Raw genomic sequence first — 18,054 nt, forward strand, 5'->3', positions numbered from 1 at the left:
GGTTTTGCACACTTGAAGTTAGATTTAAATAACCTGTTAGAAACTACAGTATATCATATCTATGCTAAAACTCAAGTGTAGCTTCTTTTTACTGTGGCTAAAGCTGTTATTTTTAGCCGGAGACGTTCATTATATTTCATAAATATTCAGGTTAGATTAAGTCCCAACTGTATGCACTGTCGATGGTATATACAGTATTTTGTTACAGTATAGAGGACACTGCGTGTAATTTTAAATGTATGATGAGCTCATTGTGATGCTCCGTGTGTTGGCACGGTCTCAGCCATGCATGCCTTGTCTGCAGTGTCTGCTCATGTTGAGAAGTTCAGCCCTGCTCTCTCTGTGTTCTCATCATCTCTGGCTGTCCCCTACCATTAACCCTGGCAGCTATTTATCTGTCATTATTGACCTCAAAACAGCGTAAACACTTACTGTCACTGCACAGAACACACACACTAACGCACGCAGGCATGTGTACGCAGAAAGTCAAACAGGCCCCTCACTTACTTTGCTTTTTACTGCAAAATGGTTTGGCATTACTGACTTTAAATGCTTTGGGCTTAATATAAATTTGAATGATTCAATTTGAATAGAAATTCCAATAAGATTTGAATTATATCGGCCTATTCACCCTGCCTCTTAGCAATGTTTCCTGCTGGTGATGAGGATGTAAAGGTGTTTGTGTGTCAGCTCTTAACGCCAGCTGAGCATTGCTTAAACCCTTCAGCCTCAGTGGAGCATCATGGCTGACGACTCATCAGTTTGTGACGACAACGTAATCATCTCCTTATGGTTATTTGCAGTAGGATATTGCACCATGTCACAAAACTCAAATCAGCTCAGACTGTTATTTTAAACATGGCAGTAATCCAGCAGCTTTCACTGTCACCAGGACTCAAACCGACCTGGAAACGTTTCGGATGTGGTGGAACTGGAGCATGCAGCTAAAATCTGGTGCAAGTGTCACGTTCTTTTGCTAATATGGACCCAAAATCTCTGAAGAATATTTTCGATTCCCTGATGATTCTCAGAAGGCAAACCCGGTGGGGCGTGCCTAATAAAGTGGACAGTTAGTGGAGATTAGTCAGAAACATTTGTGAATGAATGCCAGGCCACCAGGAGACAATAAAAATTCCAGTAGAAACAAAGATTCACTTGCTCATTTAGGAGCAGTAGGAGACTTGTTCGAAGGATTAAAAAAATGTTCACATGGTTGTCCATGCGCATTAGTGCTCGTGTGTATTTTAAGTTCGGTGTAAATGGTTGGTGTGCAGAGGAATGCAAAGGGGAGTAAAGACATCTCTGTTTAGCACATTCCATTCCATTATTTTTGCATTATGCCTCCCCCTGGCCCTCTGGCTCATCTTTCTTCTCTCAATCTTTTGTGGAATACCCGGTCATCCCCGTGAGTGTCGACTGACGAAACAGACAGATAATTAAATCCTCCCAGCCTTGATGCAGCTACTTAGGAGACATCAAGGTACAACCTTTGGGGGGGCTTTTCAGGGCCTGCTACCGTCATATTATCTAGGGTGTCATTACCGCCACATCTAGTCTGTCATTAGACAAAATGTTCTCCTGTGGGAGGGAAGGAAACATTTAATCTGTTTGATAAGAAAAGCAGATTAACGTAAAGAGGAATGTGGCTGCTTCCAATGGAAAATAGATGTTTTGCGGTCTTGAAGTAAATCAAATTCAGTAAAGGTTTTAACACAAAGAAACTTCCATGATTAGAGTGCAAACAAAATTAATCATTGTTTCTGGTGGGTTCCTGGATGTTTGGAAGACAGACTGACTTGAATTTGTTTTCACTTTCACAAAAAAATGTAAACAAGGCAAATGAACCATGGATTATTTCCATTTTTGCTTGTTGGAAGCTGTTTTAACTTTGTTTACCATTGTGCTGTGGGCCTTTATTCAACCCATGGAGCAGATGCAAGTTTTAGCTTGTGGTCAGGCTACAGTACAATGACGAAGGGAGCTACAGCTGAGAAAATAAGCATAGAACATGTCAATGCTGTACTACTGCAATTAGATGCCTTTAGCCACCCCATGACCTTTTACATATCCATTGCCCATTAATAAACTAAAGGTCAAATAACTAAATATTCAGTGTCATTCCCAAATCCAAATCAAAAAGCAGAGCTGATCATGCATTTGCAGTAGCTGGCCCTATTATCTGGGACAGTCTAACTCTGCATTAGATCTGCCCAGAATGTTGATCATGTAAGAAACTTTTGAGAACCCATATTTCTTCTTCCAGGGAAACTGTCCTAAAGTCTTGAAGGTTCTGGTGGCCTTGTCTATTCATGTTGGTCTTCAGTTCTTTTCATTGAATTTCAATTTGATTCAAGTCAAGTAACTGTCATTGGAACAGGTTTATTTTTTCTTTGAAAACCATTAAACTTCTTTGAAAATCATTAGAAGTTTCTTTGGCTACGTGTTGTTGTTCTGTCTTCCACACTGGTTCCATCTACAGGTTCTTTCAATTGTTTCTGAAAAACAGTCCCAAACCACGATACTTCCACTTCCAAACACTTCTAATGGTATGTTTTTAGAGGATGACTCCTCTTCCAAACATTATATGCACAACATCCAGAAGTTCTGTTTGGATCTATGTACTATAGTATTTTCTTGGCTTTAAACTACTTTTTTCTTCAGCAGTGGGATCTTGTGCAATAAATGTGTAAAAAGAGGCCATTGCAGATACTTTTCCTAAACATCATGGAAAAATTGTACTTGCTGAGATTATGTTCTTTCTGGTTCTCTATAGGGGTCCTTATGATGCTGAATGGAAAAGTCTGATGCTTTAACTATACATCTGTAGTAAATGTCATCAGAGTGTTTTGGAATAAGGTCTTGAGAGCCATTTGCTTTTGCCCTTCATTAAATGCTTCTTGTGAAATAATTTCGTCATGAGAACCCTTTATACAGACCATCTGTAAGATCTAAACTAGCTGATATTCATTTGTACAATAGGGGACAGAACCTCATTCTAAATACAGACAACTGTTGTCGATGGCTTTCTGCACCTCATCTTGTTTATGAGTTTATTACTTTTGAACTTTGCCATTCCCTTTTGTCTCACTTAATTCATCTACTTTTTTTCATTTTCTACCCACTGTATCAGTCGATTTGGGTTGTAATAAATATCTGATGAGAATTTAATGTTAGTGCAATGAAGAGGTCTTCATTACTGGTATTATTTTTACTTGAATAACTTGTATGGCACGTTAAGAGCGCCTTTTGCACTTTTATAAAACTAGCACTTTATTTAGCACTGCACTTTAAGCATAGATTTGCACATCAATAACCATTTGCACACAAGACGTTTTAATCATTCATTGAATATGTATTGAGTATTTTCATAATTAACATGTAGCCTTTTGTTCTGGGCTCTGCACAGCTGCTCCTCATTGAGAAGTGAGAAGGTTGCCTGTGTGAAGGGTTGGATAATTGTTACTCAGAGCAAAGAGCTACTGGTTAGTAAAACTTAAGCAAATGTTTGTGTAGAATCTGTAAAGTGTGGAGGTGCTAAGATGGGGTGACTCGCCTGTCCAGGATGTTTGGACAAGTACGTCCCCAGGGGTCCAGACACCATTTGTAGGTTCTGAGAGAGGCCAGAAGAGGGGCAGGGAAGATTTGTTTGTGGTGTTTTATATGTGGTGTTTCATTATAGTGCTTATGGTGTAAGGAAATTGTAAATTGGTGAAGTTCCTGTGTATTGAAGGTGGTTTGGTCCTTCACAGCTGAATCTATTTAAGGCTGCAATTGTACCTGTTCTTGATGACTAAACACTGTTTCCACCTTACTCTGCCTCAACCTTCATCTCCGCTGTAAATCCAGTTGCAAAAATTCACCTTGTTACATTTAATGTCTTAATTTTAACTACATGTACTAAAAAATGTTAACATGTTCAAAACGTTTTTTCATACTGAAAATGAAAATATTTCTAAACCACATTTTGCAAACTTCGAGGAAACGGTTTCTTTGTTGGAAATTTATTTCTCAAGCTTTCTTTCCCTTCACGGTAACTGAGCTTTCATAACCCTCTCAGATTTTAAACTCAGACTCGCATATGTCTAAAGAGACAGAGGTGCACATTCCTCAAGTGTTCAAAATGCAAACGCAGAAGCCACTCATTTGTAGCAATGAATCAAGTTTTAGCTTTGCCCTGCAGAAGTCTACTGTTAAAGCCCATTATCATATTTGGAGTTCAGATAGATTTTTATCTCTCTCTGTTTAACTTGTACGCATTAATTAACATTCATAGGAAGCTTTACATTTTCATAAAGTGATTAAAGATAGATTTAAGGGAGATAAAGGTTGATGCAATTTTCCAGTTAATATTAGGGCTAAATCTTCAGGGCTCTGCAGCACACTCTGGTGGTTTCTTTTGCTCAGATTTGATATATATATGTGTGTGTGCATGTGTATTTTTTTTTTACAGTATGTACAGAATATGTTTGTGCTTTGTTGAATTCACACTTACATTTATGGACCTAGACTGCCTCGTGTGAGCTGGAAACCCTGACTGACATTATTAATTTATTGAAGTAGTTTGGGAAACTGTGTATCAACATGGAGCTGTCGCCACAGAGCTGTGTTATTCAGGATACAAATGGTTTGGGTGCCACATGCTCAGAATTAAAGTATGTATTGTAAAATAGTCAATTAAAGCCAAAGTCACCAGTTACTGATGACTTTGAATACTTCTGAAGCTCGTAACCTTTCATTAAAAGAGATCTAATTAAACACATGCCAGTTTTAGTAAATTAGCGCTATTTTCTAAAGTGGAATCAGCGAAATGTGTAAAACCTTTAAAACAGCTAATTGCTCTTTGTCAGATGACATGGAGTCCTTCAGGACCTCTACCAAGGAGGAGACCTGATCAGAAAAGGCTGTTATTCTCTCTACCTCTGTTGTTTGTCCAGACTTATCATCCTACTTCCACAAATGAAAGCAATTGGATCCTCCGTTGAGCTTGGGCACAGGTGTGTACAGCACAGATTCACTCAGAGCTCATCATGACAAAGGAAAGGAAGAAAATCTTTTAGTAACAAAATGGAGAGAATAGAGAGAGAGGAATATAGGCAATTAATGTACTTCTATTAACACTAAATAAAAAAAGGCATGTTTGTCATGATTATGATTTCCCTGTGTTGATTTGAGGTCTGTGTATTTATTTCGAGTTTCTGTCTCTGAGTCTCCCTGTTGTCCTGTCTTACCCTTTGATTGCTCCCTGGTGTGTCTCGTTTTCTTGATTACTCCCTGTGTATTTAACCCCACTTGTGTTCCTTGTTCCTCGTCGGGTCTCTATCTTGACGTCCATTCGTTCACCCAGCGCGACCTGTGTTAAGCCCTGGTTTCCGCTTAGCAGTGCTGCCTGGGGTTTGGACTGTTTGTTTTATTTTGGATTTCATCATTAAACCACCTTTATTCATCTTACCTGGGTCTCCAAGCGTCTGCCTTACCACCACCTCATATCACATCTTGACAATGTTCTTGTATTTCCATTTTGGGTTTCTACTGCTTTTCAAAGCGCTTAAAAATACCACCCAGCTGATTTCTGCCAATAAAGTTTCTTGGTGTCTCAAAAATGACCTGTTTCAAAAATCTCCGGAATGTAACATCACAAATCACCAGGCACTTCCCTTCACCTAGCAACTCCAGCAAAGCCCAGACCATCACCTGCCAACCCAAGCAGATCTCCAGTGCATTTATCCAGCTTGTTTTACCGCTTTATGTTTGGTTCAATGACTGTTAAGTGTTTTGTTGTTCACTTATAATCCAGAACCTTCTGCTTTTCAAAGATGCATGGTTGTATGAACACACATCTGTTTGCAGTCATGTGCAAGTGTAAATGGTGAGTTGGTCAGCAGCATCCTATTTGGATTTAAGATCGGTCTTTAGGCTATACAAACATGTTCATTAAATTTTTTTAGTTCCTTTCAAAACAAGCTGTTTTGGCTCCTCTTGTCTCTAACTTGTTCAGATAATGTGTATTTGAAACATATGACATACTGTATATAAGTTTTCATTCCCATAAAGTCTGATGCAACAATTTGCCACCAGAAGTCACTCAATCAGTAAATGGTTTCCACTTGTGTGTGTGGAAACCATTCCTTATAAATCCAGCTGTTCTGTGAAAGCACTGTGTTATTGGAAAACCTTAGTGAACAAACACCACCAAGAAGAGAAATAAACACAGCGTACGGTTATAAGGAAGGAGGCTGTTGAGTTTAAAGTAGAGTTTGGTTTGAAAACATATGCCAATGGTTAGGGCTACGCTAAGTTAAAATCCGACTGCAAATGATGTGAGACTGGGATGGAGGTTCGGCTTTATGCAGGACAACAACCCAGTGCAATTGTGGAAAGACTTGAAGACTGTTTTTGCTTTCTGTCTGTCAAACTGAGCTTTTTTCCCCTTTAAGAAAAAAAGAAAATCAGTCTCAGAATGTGCAAAGTTGGTAGAGGCATGCCCCAAAATACACCTCTGATCACTCCAAGGAATGGTTGTGTTAAGTGTTAACAGAGAGGAGCTGAAAACAAATCCACACCACATTTTGCCTTTGTAAAAATGAAAGAAAAAGGAAGCATGAAAACTACGTATCATTTTCTTTCCACTGTTACTTTATCAATGAAGTTTGTGACTGTTACATGGGATAATGTGAGAGTAATTATTAAAAGGTTAGGAATACTTTTGACGCTGGACTCTAAAAGTATAGTTCAAATGAAGATGCTTGTTTTATGTGAAAATGTTCGTTTTTTACCTGGCAGTGTACGTAGGTTAAACACTTGAAGTTAGTACGGGCAAAAGAACATCCTAAACCATTAAAAGGAGACAGGAAATGTCAGTGATGTATGAGTCTCTGTGTGTGAGGGGAAAGGGAGGTTTGATGAGAAGAAATGGTTGCATTATTCTGAGAGGTTCTCCCTGTGCTGCCTCCTGGCCTCTTTAAATCATTTCACTGACTCAGAGTTCTCTCAATAATGTATACATAAGCCCAAAGCAGGTTTTCTCAGGATTTAGAGGCAGCAATTATTCTGAATCCCCAATGCGCTGAAAACCTTTGGTTGATCAAATAAATTATGACTGGCACGCCGTAAATCTGTAAACCTAAAACGTGCTGCAAAATTTCAAGAAGTATAACGCCACATTCATTAGACATAGTTTAATTATGCTAATCTTAATAAGGGATTATGAAATGTTATCATCTGTTGGTAATATGCCAGCCTCAAACAAATCAGCATCTAATGATGAGTCCTTTTTTTCCTTATATAACATGTGGCGAACAGGTGCAGATCACAGCCCTGCAGAAATACAAGTTGGCAGTCATCTCATTCTCTCTGCTCTCGCTGCCAGTAATCCTGGCACATCTGTGGCTGCCCAGCATGGCTGGTGCTAGCTACCCAGCTCCCATTGTTTTCTCCTGAATGCACCCAGTGCCCATGGGAAAAAACAGCCTGAACAGATTCTGGCGCAACCCACACAGGCTGTTAGATAATCTAAAGACATGAAAAGGTTTTCTTAGCCTAGATTCTGTAAACAGCGTCTTTTCTTTTTTTTGTCTTGTAGCTCCACAACGAAAACACTCATTGGTGCTTCTTCCAAGTAGAGCTGTACCCTTGGCAACATTTCAGCAACATTTCAGCAGCACTGTACAGTCACTAAGATGAAAAAAAAGTGTTTAACTGCATACTGTACTTACATCATTTTGTTACCTAATACGTGAATTAACTCAGTTCAGTTTGTTTATATAGCACAAATTCACAACAAACTTAATCTCAAAGCAATTTACAAATAACAATTTCTGTACATATCGCTCCTCTGACTAGACCTTTGCACAAGAGCTTCATCATAACATTGGATAGAGCTCATGTGTTCTTTTCGCACACACTGTTTCTGAAACTATCATAATATGCACTGCTTGTGACCATCAACATTTAGATGCATATGAAAGCATGTCAAGTAACACATTTAAAGGAAATGATTTATATCAGAAAGCTAAGAACTCGGTATGAATATAAATTTTTGGACTAACCTGTTTTCAGCCAAATCTATATTGTTAGTGCAACATTGTACAATGTTGCACTTGAAATGCAGCCTGTGTCTCATATAAAGGCCGGATGAGACACAGAACCAGAACCAACCAGAGTCCAATTTGAATCAATGAAGCACTTGTTTTGATTCAGTGCCCAATATTTAAAGTTCCAGAATGCCTTTTCTTTATTTTGACTCCATTGACAAGCTGTAAAAGGCATTCCCAGCTTCTCCAGACAGATTGCTTTTGGGTGTTGCATAAAAATGATTCTGAACTCCAAAGAGAGCAACTGCCTACTCAACACATGGGGTAGACATAGAAATTTGTGCCTACCTGGATAGATGATGTTGACGAACCAAATATTCAAGCAGAAAGAAATCGAAGGAATAAGTTGTGTCTCATTGGAACAGCCTATTAATCTGTGCATAAGTGTGTTCTTACATGTTTCCCAAAGATGAGTAAGGAGAGTGGTCAGTGACATAAGAGCCCAGACAAATAGACTTTTTTTTTAACAGGATTATGTAATAAAATGTGCTGCGTTCTGTTCTCTTATTATCTACTAAGCAATCTATACCAAAACAGTTTTTTCCCCTATTTTTTACTATTTTCTTGTATTCCTGTGGCAGATTTGTCTTTTTCACTTGTACACTTGATAACATTGTCAACATGTTTGTCTCATTCGCTACTATTCACATGTAAGCTATCAGTATCAAACAACAAATGTAAATCCAAATAATTTCTGTCTGCCTACAAGTAGAAGTCTCAAACAAGTGTGAACTCAAACATAAACTTGATCATGTTTGAAGCAAGGTAATAATATTCTCCAATTTATTTTAAATTAAACATGAATTTATGTATACTTTTTGTATCACAGTAGAGCAAAGTTAACATGGAAACAGCTTAAACTTCAGCATGTATCGGTCACTGTTGGTCTTCAAAAAGCTTTTTTGTCACAGCGCCACAAACAGGCCCTGCAGAGAAGAAAACAAGCAGCTTGAAATAGGAAGTGTTTGCAGATGTATTTAGGTGCTAATTTCAAGACTCGGTTATAGGTTAAAGTGTCCAGTCACTCCGAACCAGAAAGAACATCAGATATACTGTAGGTGGGCTGAAGAGAACAAGGACCAAATGTTGCTTTGTGTACTGAAGTACTCTTCAGATTAAAGTGAATCTTGCTTTCTCATTTAATTTGGAAGTCAGGAGGAGGAGTGGAGAGGAAGAGTCCGGGTTGCTTGGGGTCTAGCATGAAGTGGTGATTTTGGTGCGTCATATCATCAATTTCAAAGCACAACTATCTTTTCATGCATTATGAATATCCCAGGTTTAATTTTACATAAGAGCTGACACGTGCCTCTGCTGCCAAAAGTACTTATTCCTGCTATAATGATTGTTTTTTTATACCGAAGTATTACTTTATGTCCTACCACATCAAAGGAAGATGGTGAACTTAATAACTGTCCAATATTAATCACACATGCAAAGTATTGGTGTAAATAATCCTTCCAATGTTCTTGGAGAGAATTTGTTTGTGTGCAGCTCGAGTTTACTGTAATTAGCTATTAAAAGATTATAAAATTTTGAGTTCAGTCAGTAAATTCTGATGTTTTTCACCTGCGCTCCCAATTCTTCAGTGTGCAGCAAAAAAAACATCAAATAAAAGCTCTTTGTGGTTTATTGTGCCATATGCCTTTTTTCTCTGCTGTCATAAAATTTCCCTTTCTGACTTCTCACTATAAAGCTCGTACACGTACCAACATATATCACAAATAATGTAGAGATGTTCTTCGCTCACCCCAGAGTCTATCTCCCACTCTATAAAGCTATTTGTTTGATTTACAGCGTAAGAAGATCCCTGAAGAGCGATTAAATTAATGGGGTAATTATACACTGTGGCCCAAGTATGATTTATCTAACTGACAAACACGCGCACATCCAAATCACATTTGTCCCTGATGGGACAATCTCTGTCTTTGCCCAGAGAAAGTCTGCGTGTCTCGCTCACGTCTGGTTCCCCTGCCTCAGCCAGATCCTTAGATTCCCCTTCCTCCCGCCGCAGCTGTAGAGACACATTGTGTCCTCCAGTCATCCCGTCTCTCTGTCTGCCTGCCAGACACAACCTGACCCGCTGCCAGTAGCAGCCTCCATGCTCAAGCGCAGACTCACAGGGGAGCTGCAAACATCACCGCTTGTGCAAATTCAGCGGACAAAGTGTTGCTGCTCTTCAAGCAGAGCACTAACCGCCCCAACCGGCTTCTGCCAGGAGGCGAATGCAGGCCATGTGTCAAGGCACGACAATGTGTCATGATTAATGCATTCTAGCAGTGTGATATTAGCCTTGTTTTTAGTGGCACGACCTCAGAGAGCGCACTGCTGTCACCACTCACCAAGGAGGTTTTGGAGGACAGAGCAGCAAGAGTATCGCCTATCTGTTCGCATCACTCTCAGCGAATGTTACAGGCTTTAAAGTCCCAAAGCTGTATGTTTACACTCTTCATAAAACTGAAAGGTGGAATGAGCAAAACGTAAACGCTAGCAGTTCTGTATCATAGTGATGAAAGGCTAAAAGAAATGAACTGAAAGTTACTAACAGGCATAAGTCATAAAAACATAAATATTTAAAGGTGCAGGGTATCATTTACATTGTAGAAGAGTTTATTATTGCTAAATCTAAAATCTCCAGTGAGGGTCTTTAGTAGGGCCTTGCAGAAGGCAGTTGAATGTGTGTCAGTGACTGATGTTGTCTTATTGATGTTTGGAATCTAGTTTTATGCATTGATACACGTGTTTTCTTGTGAAGACTGATTGCTTGCTTTGTGAAGGACTCTTTCATGCTTCATGACTCAGTCCTCCACACCTGCAGGCCTACAGATGTTCAGCAGAAGGCAGACGAGCTTCAGCTGAGGCAGCATTTTCACCTCGTTCAACATTCAATCTCCCCCTCTTTTCCTTACACTCTCTAATCCAAAATGTCGAGTCTCCATCTGGTGACTTTGTATTTGCCAATGCAGAAATCAAGTTATGTTCTCTGATTGATTTTGGTTGAATGTTGCCTTGGGAAACAAAAAACAAGAAAAACGCAGAGGTTTCAAATAATTCCCACTTTACCCAGTGGAAACTGGGAAGGCCGCGGAGGGAAATGCATTGCAGTTACAAATGCAGCTAGAGGAGAGCAAGTAACCGAGCAGATGAGTAGCTTAGAGTGATCCCAAAAAGGACTGCAGCAAAGCTTTAAGTCTCAGAGGAATTTAAAAGCCACAGAAATCCAGTTGCGGATATTAAGAGGCTTAATCTAAGAGCGTGCTGAGGCTGAGTTTTGCTATGTGGAGCCCATCACTATCATCCTTGACAAAGGTTAGAGAAGGGGAGAGGGGCTAAAGAGAATCAGAAGAAAAATGGAAACACTGGTGAGGAAATGGAGCTGAGTTTCTGTAAGAGGTCATCTGTAGAGTTTGACGTCAGCTTAATTCACAATTTGTCGGTTTTCTCTCTGTTAATCTACACTCTGGTTCCATCCATCCGTCTCTCCCTCTCTTCCTCCCTTAGCTTAATCCAGGAAGAATCCTAACCAGTTGCCCAAACCACTTCTGCTGCTCCTCTCGATGTGAAGGAGCAGTGGCTCTACTCGAAGCCCCTCCCACTTTCTCACCGTTTCTCTAAGGAGCAGCCTGAACTCTCTGCAAGAGTGCACAAATCAGCTACCATACTGTGACTAGACACATCTAGGCTGCAGAAGAAACAGCTTTTGTTGATGCATAAAGTAGCTTGTGCTGAGATGAAACTCATAATGATCAAGCTGCAGATATCTCCCAGGATAAGGGAGAAGATGACCTGGCAGGAAGGTGCATTACGGAAATCTACACAAAGAAGCTTTGGGGTTGATGTGCATATGATTGATTGATTGTGTCACTCGCACAAAGACTTTTGTTTTGTGTAAACATGCTCCAGTCACTCTTGATAGCACTGTTGCTTTGCAGCAGAAAGGTCCTGGATTTCAAGGAGATTGCATGTCATTCCTGTGTATATTTGCCTTCCTACAGCCCAAAAATATATCTGTTAGATCATCTGGTTAGTCTAGCGTGTACTTGATTGGCTGTTTGTCCTGTGCGTCCCTGTATTGCCCTGTGATGAACTGGTAACCTGCCCAGGATGTTCCTTGCCACTCTTGCATTGACTGCTGGAAATAGACATAAGTTTCACCCTGCACAGTCAAGAAGTCTAGTGAATGGACGGATGGATTCAAAGGGGATTCGATGCTGATTTGAGATTTTGACATGAACATTTGATTTCCATTTGATAACATAACCCAGTCATTCTTACCATTTCTGCTAAAAGTTATTTATATTATTTATATTCTGGGCATAAGCAAAGTCACGTCATGTGTGTGAGGAACAAGTAGCTTTAAAATGGAAATACAATACTCATTTTAAACAAAGGAATAAAACACTCAATACTTCACTCAAGAACAACTTCCAAGAACAAAGAGTAGTGTTGTCATCGTGCAACCTTTGACTGCTTAACTATGATGTGTTAATGGATCAGAAAAGGTTCGGATTTTCAAGTTTCCAACTGAATGGTCATTAGGCAGAATAGGAGAAGCTGCAAGCTGGATTTTTTTGGGTGGGAAATGTGTGTATTAATTGGATCCAGGGTCAAAACCTTAATTTAGGAAACATGTATTGTGTGGCCAGTTGTTAGAGGAAAAAGGGGAAAGTTTACAAACCAAAGAACTTTAAATAGTGTGTTAATATCTGCTTTATAATGTATAAATGTAAGCTGACCAAATACAGCTGAATATGCCTGTCTGAATGTAGTTTCATTTCACAGAAATAAGAAAAACTGCACAGAATACACTGGAAGAGCTACATCTTTAACCAGTTTTCTGTCTCTCACCTTAATTTCTATACTTGTATAGTAATTTTACAAAATATTAGGCAGCATAAAAGCAGCATGAAATTGTTTCATTCACACAAAATGGAACCTAAACATATAATTATGGTTTTGTGTGTGTTTGTCCTTGTTTATTTTCAGGAGGCATTAATCGGGCCGGGGCAGCAGTGCCGACGTTCCTGCGGACCCCCACCGTGATCCAGCCCCACCTGGACATGAAGCCGTTCCTACAGTTTCCTATGGAAAGCCCACCTCCTCCACACAGCATGAGTCTCTTCCACAACTTCAACACCGTAAGAGCCGACACAGACCCAGGCAAACACAATATACTGCAGTCTTTTCAATTGTCCACTACAAGCAGAACATAAACCAATTTCTACACAATTACATGGGACTATATTGCTGCACCATGCAGCTGCAGAAATTCGTCTTTCAGCAGTTACTACGTGAAAGTGGATACACAGCCTGATAGGGTTGTATGTTAGCAGAACTTCCCCAACTCACTAATACCTTATGTGCAAACACTTTGCCTTGCTGCTAAAATCAAAGAGCAATAATTAAAGAGGAGTTCTGAGGTCATCCTTATAGCTGCGCACTTCAAACGATGCAGTTTGTTTGAAGTGGTGTGTACTCCGAGTGAGCAGAGAGGGATCTTCCCGCTCCCTCGTCCCTCTGGCTCTAACTAGCATCAGTCTGAGAAGGCTGCAGAGACATTCAGCATATCACCAGCTCAGCATAATGTGGAGTGTCTGCTCCTTTAGGCTCCAACGAACAATGTCAACAGCTTTCTTGTCAGCAATGTGTAAAATCATTCCTGGGCCATGTCCTCGTGTGTCATCTGGGATATTTGGCTGCAGATTGCAAAAGGGGAAACACAGCAGCGCCCTCTGACAGAATATCAACATGCGCTTTAAACATTCATGGCAATGCCGAGATACATTCTGTGCATTATTTAACATGCTTTAATAATAAAATCATTTTAATAGTCCTGGGTGAGCAATAAAAGAAATGGAAGCATATTCACTGCCAAACTGAACTAAGTCACATGGCCCTCTATGCAGCAGCAGATGTGAATTTATGGAAACACTGGAATTATGCAAGCACTTCTTCTGCCCTCTTGTTCCTGTTAGCAGAGCCGTTTAATCCCTCTTTCTTTACTCTGACTTACTCCCTCTGGATCCTTCATTCTCTCTCTCTCTCTTTAGTTGAGCTTTTTGTTCCATCTTTCTGCTCCCCATCCTCATCTTCTGTGAGTTAAGTATGTCTGAAGGTCCACAGGGATTCAACGGATGTTAATAGCTGTTGCAGCTGACAGCTGAGAGGCAGCACCAGAGGTGTTTTTCAGGTCTGCGGCCAGGAGAGGGAGCCATAATGAAGGATTGGAGGACACTTTGACCTTAGTATGGCAGACTTGCCAACACAAACGCACACAGGACCTTGTCATTCATTTCACAGAAAACAACATGAGTAGTTTTCAGGGGTGGGTAGCTAGTTAAATTACTCAATTACATTTACTTGAATAACTGTTTGAAAAAATGTACTTTCAGAGTAGTTTTACGGTACCAAGCTTTTTACTTTGACTTGAGTAACACAAAGTATCGCTACTCTTACTTGAGCGATACTTATTTATTTAACCACAATACCATGAGATGCAGAGACACTTGAAGTTAATGTTAAAGTGGGCCTTCTTGTAAACACGCAAGCTTTGTTGTTCTAATATTATTTTGTGTCTGCTGAGTCTTCTGAGACATTTGGAAAAAGAGTAAATACTTATATATTATCCTCAGAAGTACCCTGTCCTATTCTTAGACTGTATACAATACTGTAAATATTAGTACATCGTTTTTATATTAATGAAATTTGTTTTGATTAATTACTTAGTCCTTGTGGAGCACTTATGCAAAGTATTTTTACATGAGTAAAAATATGTTGAAGTTGTTCTATTCTTGAGCACAATGTTTGTGTACTCTACTATCTCTAGTGGCTTGTAGAGATGTTTCCAAAATTACTGTACATTACTACAGAGTATGACTTAAACGTGTTTGGTTTGAATGTTTAGCAGAACACAGTTAATTGCCTGAAGCTGATCTTGCAGTACTTTTGCATTTACCAGATGTTTTGTGAGAAGAAATCCGACAAAAAAAGAAAACTACTGATGTTTTGCTGCGGAGGAAGTCGTAGCCCTTGGCATTCCAAGACGTTTTGTATTTCTGTATTCTGTAGATGAGTACATTTCTACAGCAAGACTAGTGTAGAAGATATCTGCAGGATTCTTAAACAACTTCTAAATGCTCCTCTGCAGCAGCATATGTACAATTTTAGATACAAAGATATTTTTAATGAAGAGGTTGCCCTTTAGCAAAGTGAATTGTTCCCCGTTCATCTAATAGCTGGTACTTCTGTCAGTCTTTTTTTTAAATATTTGATCTGTGCTGAGTTTGTACGGCTATAATGGGACTCCACTCCACACTGCCTCATATTATTATTATAGCCTCATAGCTGAACAGAGAAATGGCATTTCTTAAAGCTGAATACAGCCTTAATTGTCCTCTAATGGGATTTGTCCTCTAGCTGCTTGTCTCACTCAATGTGCCTGTAGACAGTGATGAGGCTGACTTTTATTGCAGCTCTAGGTTGTCCTGATGTAGACACGCACTATTTCACTTTGGGTCTGAAAACCCTCCACTCATGTTGGGCTCCTAAAGCAGAGCGATAAAATACTTGAGTTTTAAGACAAAATAATCACAGAGATTTGACTGAGGAAGACAAATCTCCTGGAAATCACTTCATTCATTCTTCCAAAGGACTTCTCAGTGGCTTAATACCTAGTGATGCTTTCCCAGCTCTGTGAAGCTCACTGTCACACAATATTCACACTGTGTGATGTGTGACAGTGTGAGTCTTGAATATTTTCATTTAACATCTTAGCTTTCAGAATGAGCAATCAAAAGACTCTTCCTTTATATCATCTCTCCACCCATATGTGGTACAAGCTCATTTTTGCAGTGTTTTCTAGCTAATGGCTAAAATTTATAATCTTTATTTAAATTTTCCAAAGGTTAAAGTATTTGCTTGCAAAACCTCTTTTATTTTTTTTAAATGTATTTATTTTTTTTCTGTTTGTACATTTCTGTTACGTTTCTGCCCTTTTTATATATAACTGAACAAAAAACAAACAGAACCTGAAAGTGTGTTTTAACAGACACTATTGATGATATGAAATTAAAGGAATCTAAGCTGCTTCAGCTAGTACTGAATGAGTAATTAAAAAGATCATGACCAAACCCTAGCACAGGATTACGAGACACAAAGGGAGAACAAACTCGTTAACTCGTTTCACAGGAAAAACTGGTATGGAGCACAACAAATAAAATAAATCAAATTACCAAAATAAAACAACAACTAGGCTCTTTTAAAGCTATGTTCAGGCTAAAACTCACAAAAAACACACATAAAAAACATTTAGTCCAAAACTACAAAATTACTGCAGAACCAAAGTTTAGATGATCATGAGACAACTGGTTCAGGAAATATTAATCTTAAATGTATGCATATTGCAGATTTTGATATTATTTGAAGATTATGCATTGCATCTATAGTATATCTCCCAGAAGCTTTATTGATTATATGTACTTAAGCATTTATTAAATTTTTTAATATATTTTTACAGATGCAAAATGTTTTCTAACATTTGACCGAATCACCTAAATTTGATTAAATAGGTACTTCAAGCCATGAACGTCTACAACTTGGTTAGACACAGTTTGTCTTCATTACCTTTTTCTCAACAGCATCCAAATTTCAAGCTCCACTATAGATAATATAGATAATAAAACTACATTTTTAGTGTACCTCATCTGACAACCTCTTACAAAATCAAAGTGAGGCCCCTGAATTTCGAGGGTTCTTGGTTACACAAAAGTTGACGAAAAATAGATTAACACTTATTGTTCTGTTTGTTGTGAAGTCAGCGTTTCCTACTTGGGATTGTGTTTTTTCAAGCTAACAAGCAAAATGTCTGAGTTTAAACGTGAAACACCCTGAAATTTGAATCCCTCTGAGTGCCAGAAATGCTTGAGTTTGCCTCGGTAGATTTCCATGAGTTTTCCTGAGCTCTCACATGTAAATAGCCAAACCAGAGCGAAAAAGAAAAACATGTCCGAAATATTTTATGAAGATTGTTTTCGAAATACTGACAATGTGAACAAAAACTAGGAGATTCATGGACATGTTTTAAATGGCAAGTAACACACACTGTTTTCATTATGCAACAGCTAGAATTAGGGAATCAGGAAAAAAAAAAGATGACATCTGTGATGTGAACCCAAGGTGGAGGGGGGAGGAGGACTGAGGCAAAGGGACAGTTAGAAACTTAATCCTAGCATTTGGCTGGATGAAGAATGCATGAAGGGAAGGAGAGCGAGTGGGAGATGCAGAGACAGAAGGGGAGGAGAAAACTGGGAAGCAGAAGAAAATACACTGAAGCGTGTCTCTGAGAGAAGTAGTTGAGTTGTACAGGAGGAGGAGGCTGAACAACAGATCCAGGCACTTGATAGGACATGTGTTGAAGAGAAGGATTTCTGGTGCAGCACCTTGAAGGAAAGCAGAAATGTTGTAAAAAAAAACAAAAACAAAACAACAAAAAACAGGAAAGGTCAGAGCTGGGAATGCATCACTAGGCATTAAGTCTTGTTTTCTGAGAGTTTGTCGGCGCCGGGCGTTGACACACCACCAGCAGACTGAATGAGTGAAGAAGGTGCACCACACACTCTCTGTCTCACACATGCTGAGACTCAAGCACTCACCTCAGAGAGCAGTACAAACACAGGAGGAATAATGCAGCTTCAAACCTCCAAAGACACAGAGGAGAAGAGGGTGAGTACCAAATATCCTTTTCTTTCAAACTTTCACCCAACTGTGCTCGGATGTTTTGGATCAGTGCAAAGTGTGTGAGAGCCCATGCTTCAAAAGCTGCATGCTTCCCTTGCTGGCAGAATGGGTCTTGTGATAGTAAATAGTACATTCTTCACCGAAGAAAGCTAATTCCTTTGTTTTTGTTTTTGTCTTAGTGAGTTGATCAAATGTGCGAGGAAGTTAGAGAAGATGACAGTAAAATTCAAAG

At 39.2% G+C, this 18,054-nt stretch overlaps 1 protein-coding gene across 2 annotated transcripts in view; it reads left to right on the top strand.

Annotated features, from left to right (window-relative positions):
• znf385a (zinc finger protein 385A) overlaps window positions 1-18,054 on the top strand; it is a 73,334-nt gene that overhangs the window by 24,911 nt on the left and 30,369 nt on the right. Inside the window, exon 2 of one of the 2 annotated variants that reach the window (XM_028016344.1) lies at window positions 13,074-13,225. In XM_028016344.1, the coding sequence (XP_027872145.1) occupies window positions 13,074-13,225 (152 nt within the window). Of the gene's footprint in view, window positions 1-13,073; window positions 13,226-17,342; window positions 17,808-18,054 lie in introns of those variants that run through there. The other variant, XM_028016351.1, reaches the window with a different exon arrangement.

The sequence above is a fragment of the Xiphophorus couchianus genome, chromosome 1 (assembly GCF_001444195.1).
Source record: "Xiphophorus couchianus chromosome 1, X_couchianus-1.0, whole genome shotgun sequence".
Classification (NCBI taxonomy): Eukaryota; Metazoa; Chordata; class Actinopteri; order Cyprinodontiformes; family Poeciliidae; genus Xiphophorus; species Xiphophorus couchianus.